Genomic DNA, 15,084 nt, shown 5'->3' with positions numbered 1-15,084 from the left:
AGTGGGATTATAAATCATTATAAACACTGAGTGGGATTATAAATCATAAAAACTAAGAGTGGGATTATAAATCATTATAAACACTGACAGTGGGATTATAAATCATTATAAAAACTAAGAGTGGGATTATAAATCATTATAAAAACTAAGAGTGGGATTATAAATCATTATAAACACTGAGAGTGAGATTATAAATCATTATAAACACTGAGAGTGGGATTATAAATCATTATAAACACTGACAGTGGGATTATAAATCATTATAAAAACTAAGAGTGGGATTATAAATCATTATAAACACTGAGAGTGGGATTATAAATCATTATAAACACTGACAGTGGAATTATAAATCATGATAAACACTGAGAGTGGGATTATAAATCATTATAAACACTGGGATTATAAATCATAAACATTGAGAGTTGGATTATAAATCATAAACACAAAGTGGGATTATAAATCATAAACATTGAGAGTTGGATTATAAATCATAAACAGAGTGGGATTATAAATCATTATAAAAACTAAGAGTGGGATTATAAATCATTATAAACACTGACAGTGGGATTATAAATCATTATAAACACTGACAGTGGGATTATAAATCATTATAAACACTGACAGTGGGATTATAAATCATTATAAACACTGAGAGTGGGATTATAAATCATTATAAACACTGAGTGGGATTATAAATCATAAACATTGAGAGTTGGATTATAAATCATAAACACGGAGTGGGATTATAAATCATAAACATTGAGAGTTGGATTATAAATCATAAACACAGAGTGGGATTATAAATCATTATAAACACTGAGGGTGGGATTATAAATCATTATAGACACTGACAGTGGGATTATAAATCCTAAACACTGAGATTGGGATTATAAATCATTATAAACACTGACAGTGGGATTATAAATCATTATAAACACAGAGTGGGATTATAAATCATTATAAACACTGACAGTGGGATTATAAATCATTATAAACACTGACAGTGGGATTATAAATCATTATAAACACTGACAGTGGGATTATAAATCATTATAAACACTGACAGTGGGATTATAAATCATTATAAATGCTGAAAGTGTTTAAGTGATACTAAGAGATAAGAGAGTAAGCGATAAGTTATTTGAGTCATTGCCGAGACGTATGGATGCAGTCCTCCAAGCTCTTGGGAGTCAAACACAATATTATTTTTTTCCACTGCACCATGACTTTATGTTCTATACTGTACATTATAAAATCTTCTGTTAGTCTTTTGTCTAAGCAAAGTCTGACCTTTCTGTCCTAATTAAATAATTAAAAAACAAGGAATGATAAGATTTTATTTTGGTAAAATTAGTGTAATCTAGAGGCCTTTGCCTTTCATATACATACACTTCTGATTCCAAATGATCAACTAGAAGTCAAGTTATTATTTGTTCCTACAACTTGGTAGGCGACAAGACTTTTGTCAGGGAGTGTCGATATTCGAACCAATTCGAACCAATGACCTTCCAATCAGTAGTTGAACACCTTAACCACTGAGCTATCACATCCCCATATATCCTATGTGTGCATTTTTGTGTCTGTATGTATGTTCATTGTGCTGAAAAGGGCAAAAGTGTGACCTATTGCCCCACTAAATGTGGCCGGGTCAAAATAACCCAAAATGATCCAAAACGCATAGTATATACTGGTCTGAACTCAGAGTTCAACGAAAATAGACAAAATTCATTTTACTTGAAAAGTTCATAATTTGGAACAATCCTGGTAAATTTCAGGAAAATATGTGGAAGGAAACCCAAGTTATGACACATTAAAATCTTCCAGCAAGGTCAAAAAGACCCAGGGACAATAGGAAGGTTAAATAAACACAAGGACTCCCATTGTGAGGACCCTGAAAACACAAGAAGGTCTAAGTCTGACTCCTTCATCTAAAGTTTAAACTATAGACCAGGTAGAAGAACTTGAAGAGGATCCTTTGAAGATGGTGAGGCTTCGAAGCACAACCCACTCCGAGGTAAAACCAGTAATTTATACTGTCTGCAGTGATATCAGCTTACTCGTGCCAAACATAGGACACACTCCTTAGTGGGACTGTGGAAGCTATGTTTAGGCAGGACAGGAACATGTGTCACTTAGGGACACGCAGGTCAGTACAGTTACTTTAACACCCACACAATCATACACTCTCTTACACACACACACACACAATCATACACTCTCTTACACACACACACAATCATACACTCTTACACACACACAATCATACATTCTCTTACACACACACACAATCATACACTCTTACACACACAATCATACACTCTCTTACACACACACACAATCATACACTTTCCTACATACACACTCATGCACTCTTTTACACACGCACACACACCTTCTGACTTCCTTTTCCAGTTAAACTGCCACCCATATTAACAGAATTGATCACTATGCAATGTACAAATGCATTCGGTGTGTGTGTGTGTGTGTTGGGGGGACCTTGGGGAGTAGGAGGGAGTGGTCATTTAGAGCTCTTTCTAACGTTCACTTTATGTGGTCACTTCACTGGAGGTTTTCCTTGTGCTTTGACATGGAAGTGTGTGTTTTGTCTTCTTTACTCACCATACTGTGTGTGGGTCTGTTTGGGAAATATACATACGCAACAGGTGAGCATGACTGTGTGTGTGTCGCTGTGTTTAATTTCATTAACAATAAATTATTTCTGTATATTATTAGAGTTAAGTGACAAGAAAAAAAATCAGCAATGCAGTGAAGTATCTTAGATTTACACAACAGATGTCCAGGATTTCAGGGTCACAACATGAATAGTGTCTGAAAAAAGACTGAGGAAAATGGTGAGAAACAGGAGAACATAGTGGAGAAATGTTACTTCTCCTGGAGGTCGGCTACATATCAGTGACTCAGTAGATCCTTATCTCTCTATCATCCACCAGTTCAGTCGATCAGTTGAGTCGCACCGAGGTTTGACTGTAACATAGTGCAGCTTTTTATGTTGGATGACTGAGATCAGAACAACAGGAAAACCTACAGCCAGCAATTCAGAACATAAAGTATGACAGGAAGGAAAGGTGGAGCGAGAACTATGTGCTTCAACAATAAAGTTCCTCAGACAACAAAATTTTACCCCGTGTGCAGTTTTAGCTGCTGCTTATTGATATTTATTTACATTAAGAATTCTAATAGAGATTTCTTTTATTCTAGAGTCTCAAAAGAGAGAAGAGTTACAGCTAGCACTAATGCTACTATTCACATTTATTCAGTTTATTAGTACTGAGGTTTACTCAGTTTTCTGATTAGTGGGAAAAAATTTGTTTTAATTCTAATGAATTTTTTAATCTTTCTCTAATCAACACTGTTATTTACATATAATAATAATTATATGAGAGTGTACAATAATAATAATAATAATAATAATATTTACATATATAATAAGTGGGAAATGTGTCAACATTTTAGCCTGAAAGGTTGATTGTATTTAAGTAAGTAATCAGTATAAAATCCCCTCCTTGAACCGCCACCTTATTGTGGTGGAGGGGTTTGCGTGCCTGAATGATCCTAGGAGCTATGTTGTCTGGGGCTTTCTGCCCCTGGTAGGGTCTCCCAAGGCAAACAGGTCCTGGGTGACGGGCCAGACAAAGAGCGATTCAATACCCCTTATGAAAAAAAATACAGCAAGGTCCGTGACATCGCCCGGTATGGCGCAACCGGGGCCCCACCCTGGAGCCAGGCCCGGGGTTGGGGCTCGCATGCGAGCGCCTGGTGGCCGGGTCTTACCCCACGGGGCCCGGCCGGGCTCAGCCCGAAGGGTCCAACCACCTGCAGGAGAAACCGTAAGGGGCTGGTGCAATGTGGATTGGGTGGCAGTCGAAGGCGGGAGCCTAGGCGACCCAATCCCTGGACATCAGAATCTGATCTCGTTTGGCAGAGTCTCCAGTCAGAGAGATCTTCAACTCCCACCTCCACCAGAGCTTCAACCAGATCCCGAGGGAGGTTGGAGACATTGAGTCAGAGTGGACCATGTTCTCCACCTCTATTGTCGACGCGGCCGCGCGGAGCTGTGGCCGTAAGGTCTCCGGTGCTTGTCGTGGCGGCAATCCCCGAACCCGGTGGTGGACCCCGGAAGTAAGGGATGCCGTCAAGCTGAAGAAGGAGTCCTATCGAGCCTGGTTGGCTCGGGGGACTCCGGAGGCAGCTGATAGGTACCGGAGGGCCAAGCGAGCTTCAGCCCGGGTGGTTGCAGAGGCAAAAACTCGGGTCTGGGAGGAGTTCGGTGAGGCCATGGAGAAGGACTACCGGTTGGCCTCGAAGAAATTCTGGCAAACCGTCCAGCGCCTCAGGAGGGGGAAGCAGTGCCCTGCTCACACTGTTTACAGTGGGAGTGGGAATCTGCTGACTTCGACTGGGGACATTCTTGGACGGTGGAAGGAGTACGTCGAGGATCTCCTCAACCCCACCGACATGTCTTCCACTGAGGAAGCAGAGGCAGAGGGCTCAGTTGAGGACTCGTCGATCCCCCAAGCTGAGGTCACTGAGGTGGTTGAGAAGCTCCTCAGTGGCAAGGCACCGGGGGTGGATGAGATCCGCCCTGAGTACCTCAAGTCTCTGGATGTTGTGGGGCTGTCTTGGTTGACACGCCTCTGCAACATCGCGTGGCGGCTGGGGACAGTGCCTCTGGACTGGCAGACTGGGGTGGTGGCCCCCCTGTTTAAGAAGGGGGACCGGAGGGTGTGTTCCAACTACAGGGGGATCACACTCCTCAGCCTCCCCGGAAAAGTCTATGCCAGGGTACTGGAGAGGAGAATTCGGCCGATAGTCGAACCTTGGATTCAGGAGGAACAATGCGGGTTTCGTCCCGGTCGTGGAACACTGGACCATCTCTATACCCTCACCAGGTTGCTGGAGGGTTCATGGGAGTTTGTAGAAACCAGTCCACATGTGCTTTGTGGATCTGGAGAAGGCATTCAACTGTGTCCCTCGTGGTGATCTGTGGGGGGTGCTCTGGGAGTATGGGGTCCGGGGCCCTCTGCTAAGGGCTGTCCGGTCCCTATATGACCAGAGCAGGAGTTTGGTTCGCATTGCCAGCAGTAAGTCAGACTTGTTCCCGGTGCATGTTGGACTCTGGCAGGGCTGCCCTTTGTCACCGGTCCTGTTCATTATTTATATGGACAGGATTTCTAGGCGCAGTCGGGGGCCGGAGGGAGTCCGGTTTGGGGACCATGGGATTTCGTCCCTGCTTTTTGCAGATGATGTTGTCCTGTTGGCTTCTTCAAATCAGGACCTTCAGCGTGCACTGGGACGGTTTGCAGCCGAGTGTGAAGCGGCGGGGATGAGAATCAGTTTCCTCCGCAGGGTGGCCGGGCGCTCCCTTAGAGATAGGGTGAGGAGCTCGGTCACTCGGGAGGAGCTCAGAGTAGAGCCGCTGCTCCTCCACATCGAGAGGAGTCAGCTGAGGTGGCTCGGGCATCTGTTCCGGATGCCTCCTGGACGCCTCCCTGGGGAGGTGTTCCGGCATGTCCAACCGGGAGGAGGCCCCGAGGAAGACCTAGGACACGCTGGAGGGACTATGTCTCTCGGCTGGCCTGGGAACGCCTCGGTATTCCCACGGAGGAACTGGAGGAATTGTCTGGGGAGAGGGAAGTCTGGGTGTCCCTGCTCAGACTGCTGCCCCCGCGACCCGGCCCCGGATAAGCGGTAGAAGATGGATGGATGGATGGATCAGTATAAAATAATTTTTATTTATTTATTTACCTGGGGGCACGGTGGCTTAGTGGTTAGCACGTTCACCTCACACCTCCAGGGTTGGGGGTTCGATTCCCGCCTCCACCTTGTGTGTGTGGAGTTTGCATGTTCTCCCCGTGCCTTGGGGTTTCCTCCGGGTACTCCGGTTTCCTCCCACGGTCCAAAGACATGCATGGTAGGTTGATTGGCATCTCTGGAAAATTGTCCGTAGTGTGTGATTGTGTGAGTGAATGAGAGTGTGTGTGTGTGCCCTGCGATGGGTTGGCACTCCGTCCAGGGTGTATCCTGCCTTGATGCCCGATGACGCCTGAGATAGGCACAGGCTCCCCGTGACCCGAGGTAGTTAGGATAAGCGGTAGAAAATGAGTGAGAGTGAGTATTTATTTACCTTTATTTTACCAGGAAGTCTCATTGAGATCAAAAATTTCTTTTACAAGAGAGACCTGGCCAAAGTAGCAGCCGTACATAAACACAACATAGTAAAAACATACATACATACAATCATACAATACAAGGACTTCTTCAAGAAAAACAACTACATGTCTCCTTTACCACATTTTTTATGATGGTCTTAAATGTATTTATTGATATACACGTTTCTAATTTAAGATCTTTTTGCAAATTATTCCATGCCCATGGTGCATAGTATGAAAATGCAGTTTTCCCCAAATCTGTCCAAACTAAATATTTATTTTTTAAAAATCCTAATTAAAACACTGCATTACTAAAGTGACAAAGGATTGAATTTAATTGAGTGATTAATTTAGGCTGAATTTTAAACAGGAAATTAACTCATTTTAACTCATTGTTATTGTGCTGAACAGGTTGTTTGGATTATCAGCTTGTTGCCACTTCTTCATCTCTGCTGGTGGAGTACGGAAACCCTGCTGAAGTAAACTGCTCCATTTCAGACAGAAATAAGACTTTAACTAATTACAAACTGGGTGTGGAGGCTAAATCACTAAATGTATTTACAAGTAATGAGAGCATTGTGATGTGGAAGGTGGACAGTCTGACAATGTGGGAGGAAGATCAAATCCTGTGTTACATAACAGTGAACAGAAATTCATGTATGGCTGAAGTAAATATCAGCATTTACAGTGAGTACCATCATCTACAACTGTCATTCCTGTAACATCATGAAGACTCTGAGTGGAAGATTAGTTTATTAATCAAAACAACCACATTTACTCTGTGTGTGTGTGTGTGTGTGTGTGTGTGTGTGTGTGTGTGTGTGTGCGTTTACAGAGACACCGGACAGGGTTACGCTGAGCTCTGTGTCTGATGTGATGGTAGAGAGAAATCAGACACAACTGAGGTGTCAGATTGAAAATGTGGGTCCTGGATATAGACTCAGTGTCCACTGGAGCAGAGCAGATCCAAAGCAAAACAATTTCAAAAAGTTTAATGAAACGTTGTTCCCAGACTTGAAAAATGAGAAACAGAGTGTCAACAAAACAGCGTACCTAACTATTATGCCCAGCCGTGAGGATGATGGAGCAAAGTATCTGTGTGAGGCCGTGTTGAATCTGGACAGAAAACAGATCAAGAGCAAATCACAACCAATCACCATCACTGTACAGTACACTGAACACTGTGAGTAACAAAACTACTATTAACATGAGGAACATGGAGTTTACCTGACTTTACATTAAGACTAGTTATACTGGTGTCACAGTGTGAGAGTATGTACACAGTGAGAATATGTACACAGTGTGAGAATGTACACAGTGTGAGAGTATGTACACAGTGTGAGAGTATGTACAGTGTGAGAGTATGTACACAGTGTGAGATTGTACACAGTGTGAGAGTATGTACACAGTGTGAGAGTATGTACATAGTGTGAGAATGTACACAGTGTGAGAGTATGTACACAGTGTGAGAGTATGTACATAGTGTGAGAATGTACACAGTGTGAGAGTATGTACATAGTGTGAGAATGTACAGTGTGAGAGTATGTACATAGTGTGAGAGTATGTACACAGTGAGAGTATGTACACAGTGTGAGAGTATGTACACAGTGTGAGAATGTACACAGTGAGAGTATGTACAGTGTGAGAGTATGTACACAGTGTGAGAGTATGTACAGTGTGAGAATGTACACAGTGAGAGTATGTACACAGTGTGAGAATGTACACAGTGTGAGAGAATGTACACAGTGTGAGAGTATGTACACAGTGAGAGTATGTACAGTGTGAGAGTATGTACACAGTGTGAGAGTATGTACACAGTGAGAGTATGTACAGTGTGAGAGTATGTACACAGTGTGAGAGTATGTACACAGTGAGAGTATGTACACAGTGTGAGAGTATGTACAGTGTGAGAATGTACACAGTGAGAGTATGTACACAGTGTGAGAGAATGTACAGTGTGAGAATGTACACAGTGAGAGTATGTACACAGTGTGAGAATGTACACAGTGTGAGAGAATGTACACAGTGTGAGAGTATGTACACAGTGAGAGTATGTACACAGTGAGAGTATGTACACAGTGTGAGAGTATGTACACAGTGTGAGAGTATGTACAGTGTGAGAATGTACACAGTGAGAGTATGTACACAGTGTGAGAATGTACACAGTGTGAGAGAATGTACAGTGTGAGAATGTACACAGTGAGAGTATGTACACAGTGTGAGAGTATGTACACAGTGTGAGAGTATGTACACAGTGAGAGTATGTACAGTGTGAGAGTATGTACACAGTGTGAGAGTATGTACAGTGTGAGAGTATGTACACAGTGTGAGAGTATGTACACAGTGTGAGAGTATGTACAGTGTGAGAATGTACACAGTGTGAGAGTATGTACACAGTGTGAAAGTATGTACACAGTGAGAGTATGTACACAGTGAGAGTATGTACAGTGTGAGAGTATGTACACAGTGTGAGAGTATGTACACAGTGTGAGAGTATGTACACAGTGAGAGCATGTACAGTGTGAGAGTATGTACAGTGTGAGAGTATGTACACAGTGAGAGTATGTACAGTGTGAGAGTATGTACACAGTGTGAGAGTATGTACACAGTGAGAGTATGTACAGTGTGAGAGAATGTACACAGTGTGAGAGTATGTACACAGTGAGAGTATGTACAGTGTGAGAGTATGTACACAGTGTGAGAGTATGTACAGTGTGAGAATGTACACAGTGTGAGAGTATGTACACAGTGTGAGAGTATGTACAGTGTGAGAGTATGTACACAGTGTGAGAGTATGTACAGTGTGAGAGTATGTACACAGTGTGAGAGTATGTACAGTGTGAGAATGTACACAGTGAGAGTATGTACAGTGTGAGAGTATGTACACAGTGTGAGAATGTACACAGTGAGAGTATGTACACAGTGTGAGAATGTACACAGTGTGAGAGAATGTACACAGTGAGAGTATGTACAGTGTGAGAGTATGTACACAGTGTGAGAGTATGTACACAGTGTGAGAGTATGTACAGTGTGAGAGTATGTACACAGTGTGAGAGTATGTACACAGTGTTAGAATGTACACAGTGAGAGTATGTACAGTGTGAGAGTATGTACACAGTGAGAGTATGTACACAGTGTTAGAATGTACACAGTGCGAGAGTATGTACACAGTGTGAGAATGTACACAGTGAGAGTATGTACACAGTGTGAGAGTATGTACAGTGTGAGAGTATGTACACAGTGTGAGAGTATGTACACAGTGTGAGAATGTACACAGTGAGAGTATGTACAGTGTGAGAGTATGTACACAGTGAAAGTATGTACACAGTGAGAGTATGTACAGTGTGAGAGTATGTACACAGTGTGAGAATGTACACAGTGAGAGTATGTACACAGTGAGAGTATGTACACAGTGTGAGAGTATGTACACAGTGTGAGAATGTACACAGTGAGAGTATGTACAGTGTGAGAGTATGTACATAGTGTGAGAATGTACACAGTGTGAGAATGTACACAGTGTGAAAGTATTTACACAGTGAGAGTATGTACAGTGTGAGAGTATGTACAGTGTGAGAGTATGTACACAGTGTGAGAGTATGTACAGTGTGAGAGTATGTACACAGTGAGAGTATGTACACAGTGTGAGAATGTACACAGTGTGAGAGTATGTACAGTGTGAGAGTATGTACACAGTGAGAGTGTGTACACAGTGTGAGAGTATGTACACAGTGTGAGAGTATGTACAGTGTGAGAATGTACACAGTGTGAGAGTATGTACACAGTGTGAAAGTATGTACACAGTGAGAGTATGTACACAGTGAGAGTATGTACAGTGTGAGAGTATGTACACAGTGTGAGAGTATGTACACAGTGAGAGTATGTACACAGTGTGAGAATGTACACAGTGCGAGAGTATGTACACAGTGTGAGAGTATGTACACAGTGAGAGTATGTACAGTGTGAGAGTATGTACACAGTGTGAGAGTATGTACACAGTGAGAGTATGTACAGTGTGAGAGTATGTACACAGTGTGAGAGTATGTACAGTGTGAGAATGTACACAGTGTGAGAGTATGTACACTGTGAAATTATGTACACAGTGAGAGTATGTACACAGTGAGAGTATGTACACAGTGTGAGAGTATGTACAGTGTGAGAGTATGTACACAGTGTGAGAGTATGTACAGTGTGAGAATGTACACAGTGAGAGTATGTACAGTGTGAGAGTATGTACACAGTGTGAGAGTATGTACACAGTGTGAGAATGTACACAGTGAGAGTATGTACACAGTGTGAGAATGTACACAGTGTGAGAGTATGTACATAGTGTGAGAGTATGTACACAGTGTGAGAGTATGTACATAGTGTGAGAATGTACACAGTGAGAGTATGTACAGTGTGAGAGTATGTACACAGTGAGAGTATGTACACAGTGTGAGAATGTACACAGTGAGAGTATGTACACAGCGTGAAAGTATGTACATAGTGTGAGAGTATGTACACAGTGTGAGAGTATGTACAGTGTGAGAGTATGTACAGTGTGAGAGTATGTACACAGTGTGAGAGTATGTACACAGTGTGAGAGTATGTACATAGTGTGAGAGTATGTACACAGTGTGAGAGTATGTACATAGTGTGAGAATGTACACAGTGTGAGAGTATGTACACAGCGTGAAAGTATGTACATAGTGTGAGAGTATGTACACAGTGTGAGAGTATGTACAGTGTGAGAGTATGTACAGTGTGAGAGTATGTACACAGTGTGAGAGTATGTACACAGTGTGAGAGTATGTACATAGTGTGAGAGTATGTACACAGTGTGAGAGTATGTACATAGTGTGAGAATGTACACAGTGTGAGAGTATGTACACAGTGTGAGAGTATGTACAGTGTGAGAGTATGTACATAGTGTGAGAGTATGTACACAATGTGAGAGTATGTACACAGTGTGAGAGTATGTACAGTGTGAGAGTATGTACATAGTGTGAGAGTATGTACATAGTGTGAGAGTATGTACACAGTGTGAGAGTATGTACACAGTGTGAGAATGTACACACTGAGAGTATGTACATAGTGTGAGAGTATGTACACAGTGTGAGAGTATGTACAGTGTGAGAGTATGTACATAGTGTGAGAGTATGTACATAGTGTGAGAGTATGTACATAGTGTGAGAGTATGTACAGTGTGAGAGTATGTACATAGTGTGAGAGTATGTACATAGTGTGAGAGTATTTACAGTGTGAGAGCATGTACATAGTGTGAGAGTATGTACAGTGTGAGAGTATTTACAGTGTGAGAGTATGTACACAGTGTGAGAGTATGTACAGTGTGAGAGTATGTACAGTGTGAGAGTATGTACATAGTGTGAGAGTATGTACAGTGTGAGAGTATGTACATAGTGTGAGAGTATGTACATAGTGTGAGAATGTACACACAGAGTATGTACACAGTGTGAGAGTATGTACAGTGTGAGAGTATGTACATAGTGTGAGAGTATGTACATAGTGTGAGAGTATGTACAGTGTGAGAGTATGTACATAGTGTGAGAGTATGTACATAGTGTGAGAGTATGTACAGTGTGAGAGTATGTACATAGTGTGAGAGTATGTACATAGTGTGAGAGTATTTACAGTGTGAGAGTATGTACACAGTGTGAGAGTATGTACAGTGTGAGAGTATTTACAGTGTGAGAGTATGTACAGTGTGAGAGTATGTACAGTGTGAGAGTATGTACATAGTGTGAGAGTATGTACATAGTGTGAGAGTATTTACAGTGTGAGAGTATGTACACAGTGTGAGAGTATGTACAGTGTGAGAGTATTTACAGTGTGAGAGTATGTACAGTGTGAGAGTATGTACAGTGTGAGAGTATGTACATAGTGTGAGAGTATGTACACAGTGTGAGAGTATGTACAGTGTGAGAGTATTTACAGTGTGAGAGTATGTACAGTGTGAGAGTATTTACAGTGTGAGAGTATGTACAGTGTGAGAGTATGTACATAGTGTGAGAGTATGTACATAGTGTGAGAGTATTTACAGTGTGAGAGTATGTACACAGTGTGAGAGTATGTACAGTGTGAGAGTATTTACAGTGTGAGAGTATGTACAGTGTGAGAGTATGTACAGTGTGAGAGTATGTACATAGTGTGAGAGTATGTACATAGTGTGAGAGTATTTACAGTGTGAGAGTATGTACACAGTGTGAGAGTATGTACAGTGTGAGAGTATTTACAGTGTGAGAGTATGTACAGTGTGAGAGTATGTACAGTCTGAGAGTATGTACATAGTGTGAGAGTATGTACACAGTGTGAGAGTATGTACAGTGTGAGAGTATTTACAGTGTGAGAGTATGTACAGTGTGAGAGTATTTACAGTGTGAGAGTATGTACAGTGTGAGAGTATGTACATAGTGTGAGAGTATGTACTTACTGGTATTTGTTTGATTTATTTATGGATGCATTATTTGTTTCTGTCTTACATTCTTTTATACTGTTCTCTTCATCAGCTGGTATCATGACACTCATCATTGTCCTTGTGTCTATAATGGTGCTGGCAGCTGTGGCTACCTCTATGTGGTGTATCTATTACCATCGAACACACATGGGTCAGTACATCATGAGGCAGCTGAGAAACCAAAGGCACAACATCCATGTGGACCATGGTGCTGAGGACCACGGAGAACTGTAAATACTGCTGAAGTTAACACCTGAGTAATAATGTTGCATTCAATTAAATTTCAACCAAAGTTCTTAATTTCCAGCCTCCAGTTTGAAATCTCGAGAAATCACCCATCAACTGAAGGAATCTTCTTTGGAAAGTCAGGAAGATCTCCTGATCTCCTGAACTCCAACTTCAGAATGTAACATTAAAATTGCTTCAGGTAAATCAGAATAGAATCAAAACAGTTCCCTTTCAAGGGAACTCAATGCTCAGTATGGGTATGGGGCATTGTAAACATCATCCCCGACAAGTAACAGGAGGCCAAGCAAGCTTATCACTTGGCCGAGTCAAGGAGCTTATCCCTTGCTGTTTCCAGAAGCCAAGGGCTTCTATCGGAAGGCTAGTGTGGCTGCTTGTGTCCGCTCGCAGGAACGGGGGCAGATGCTGCATGACAGCTAGCCCCAGTTAGGGAGAGATGGTCTGAGGACTGTCATCTTTTCTAGATGACCCAACAATAGGTTGCAGCCCTTGTGGTGGACTTGAGTTCATCTCCGCCATGCTCTCAAGGGGTACTCCTGCCAACCCTACTATCATTGACATTTTCAGGAGCAGGATTTTAGAGCTGTCTGTCTGCCCTAGGTTCACCTTTGGATGTCCCTCCTCCTCTATCTGTTCACCATCTACCTTGCCAGTGTGCTGCTTCAGGGTTCGGAACATTTCAGGAGTGCCACATAAACCGTGCCTCTATCAGATCACTTACCACAACAGAGGGGTACAAACTCCCACACTACCCTCCCTCCAAAGGGCACGGCAATTGGCACGGCAGGTCCAGTTCTGGCTAGAGGCCAGACTGTTACCCTTAGAAAGTTTTTAGAAGTATTTTAGAGCATACAATTTGGGTTAAAAGCTTCACTTTCAACTGGTATAGGCTATATGATGGGTGTGTGCATGAGGGGAAGTGTGTGCACTTGGGGAAGGCTTTCTTTCCTCATCTAATGAATCTTCTGAGCTGGAAATGATTCATCTTGCATACCGTTAGGGCCCTTGGGAAGTATGTCTACGGCTCTAGCTAGTGTTGTAGGTCCACACAATCTTTAGTCTGCTTGGTTGGCTGCAATCTGGGTAACCCGATTTATAACCCTAAAATATATAATAAATAATATATAGAGTATATAGCCCTATATTGTAAACCTATTTTATTGTCTTGTAGATGCTGTAGCCAATTCTTAGGAGGTGTGATGAGCCATCTTGCCTCTTGGTATCAGGGCCCATCATGCCAGGGGTATAGCATCTTCCACTTCTCTTTTCAGGGGCGTCCCTGCACAATGTTTGTGCTGCAGAACATATTTATCAGGTTTTACTGCCTGGGCATGGACAGTACCCTGGGATCACACATCCTTGTGGATTTATCTCATATCCTTTTCTCCTGCAGTCCCTTGTGGCAATCTCCACAGGCTTGGAGAACAGACATTCCTCTCTCAGGTAGCAGCATTGGTACTGGCATTCACCGTAGCACCAACCCATGAGGCAGCATTGAGTTCCCTTGAAATCTAACCTCTCAGGTTACAGATATAGCCATGTTTAACACAACGGGCTTGCCTCATATCTTTCTTCAGACAATCAGAATTGACGTAGATGCCCTTTTATGGTCTTGATAATGTGTACTGCTATGACATCTGACCCCCATCAGCCTTAAATTGGCTGATGGGGGTCAGATGTCATAGCTGTTTTTTATATTTGTCATGTAATTGTCATGTGTTCACATGAGTGTCAGACCCCAGTTCCATGGAGGTGGTTTCCATAGCGTGCTTTTTCCCTCTTTGTAGCTTAAACACATGGAGGTTATAAATGGCAAACATTTAATCGAATGCAGCATTAACAGTGATGCTAATGTAATCCACAGAAGATAACTGTAATTCATGTACTTGGTTTTATTTTCACAACATTGGCTTGTATGTAGCCTTAGATTTTGTTTTTAAAAAATTAAATGAAACTGACTATATCACTTAATATAATATAAAGTCTGTATGAAGTTTATTAATGCAGTTCAGTATTTTATAGGTGTTGTAATGTGAATGTAAAGTTCTGCTTAGTTTTATCAGAAATTTTCTGCAATTAATAAAAAAATTAAATAAATGAATCTGACAATTTAAGTTGTAAGTGTCCAGTTGATGATTCCCTGTAAACAGCTTTGTCATTTAGATGCATTACTGTAATTTCAGCTGTTTTCTGGTTTGATTGTTGTTCATGAGG

General features: G+C 42.0%; 2 protein-coding genes across 6 annotated transcripts in view; both read left to right on the top strand.

Moving 5' to 3' along the window:
• The window catches only part of LOC132839390 (ADP-ribosylation factor-binding protein GGA3-like), a 10,528-nt gene extending 9,206 nt beyond the window's left edge, over window positions 1-1,322 (top strand). For all 5 annotated transcript variants that reach the window (XM_060860336.1, XM_060860337.1, XM_060860335.1 and 2 more), the window contains one exon: window positions 1-1,322. This exon is cut by the window's left edge and continues 975 nt beyond it. The gene's annotated coding sequence lies outside the window, so the exon portion shown is untranslated.
• Window positions 1,323-2,494: 1,172 nt separating this feature from the next.
• On the top strand, window positions 2,495-14,501 carry LOC132839800 (intercellular adhesion molecule 1-like). Its single transcript, XM_060860974.1, has 4 exons — window positions 2,495-2,663; window positions 6,582-6,857; window positions 7,006-7,353; window positions 12,677-14,501. Exons 1-4 carry the CDS (start codon window positions 2,549-2,551, stop codon window positions 12,856-12,858), a joined length of 921 nt encoding a protein of 306 aa, XP_060716957.1. The 5' UTR covers window positions 2,495-2,548; the 3' UTR covers window positions 12,859-14,501.
• Window positions 14,502-15,084: the final 583 nt, after the last annotated feature.

This window comes from Tachysurus vachellii, chromosome 24 (assembly GCF_030014155.1).
Source record: "Tachysurus vachellii isolate PV-2020 chromosome 24, HZAU_Pvac_v1, whole genome shotgun sequence".
Lineage (NCBI taxonomy): Eukaryota > Metazoa > Chordata > Actinopteri > Siluriformes > Bagridae > Tachysurus > Tachysurus vachellii.
Note: the sequence above shows the minus strand (reverse complement) of the source record. Positions and strands in the feature narration are given on the sequence as shown.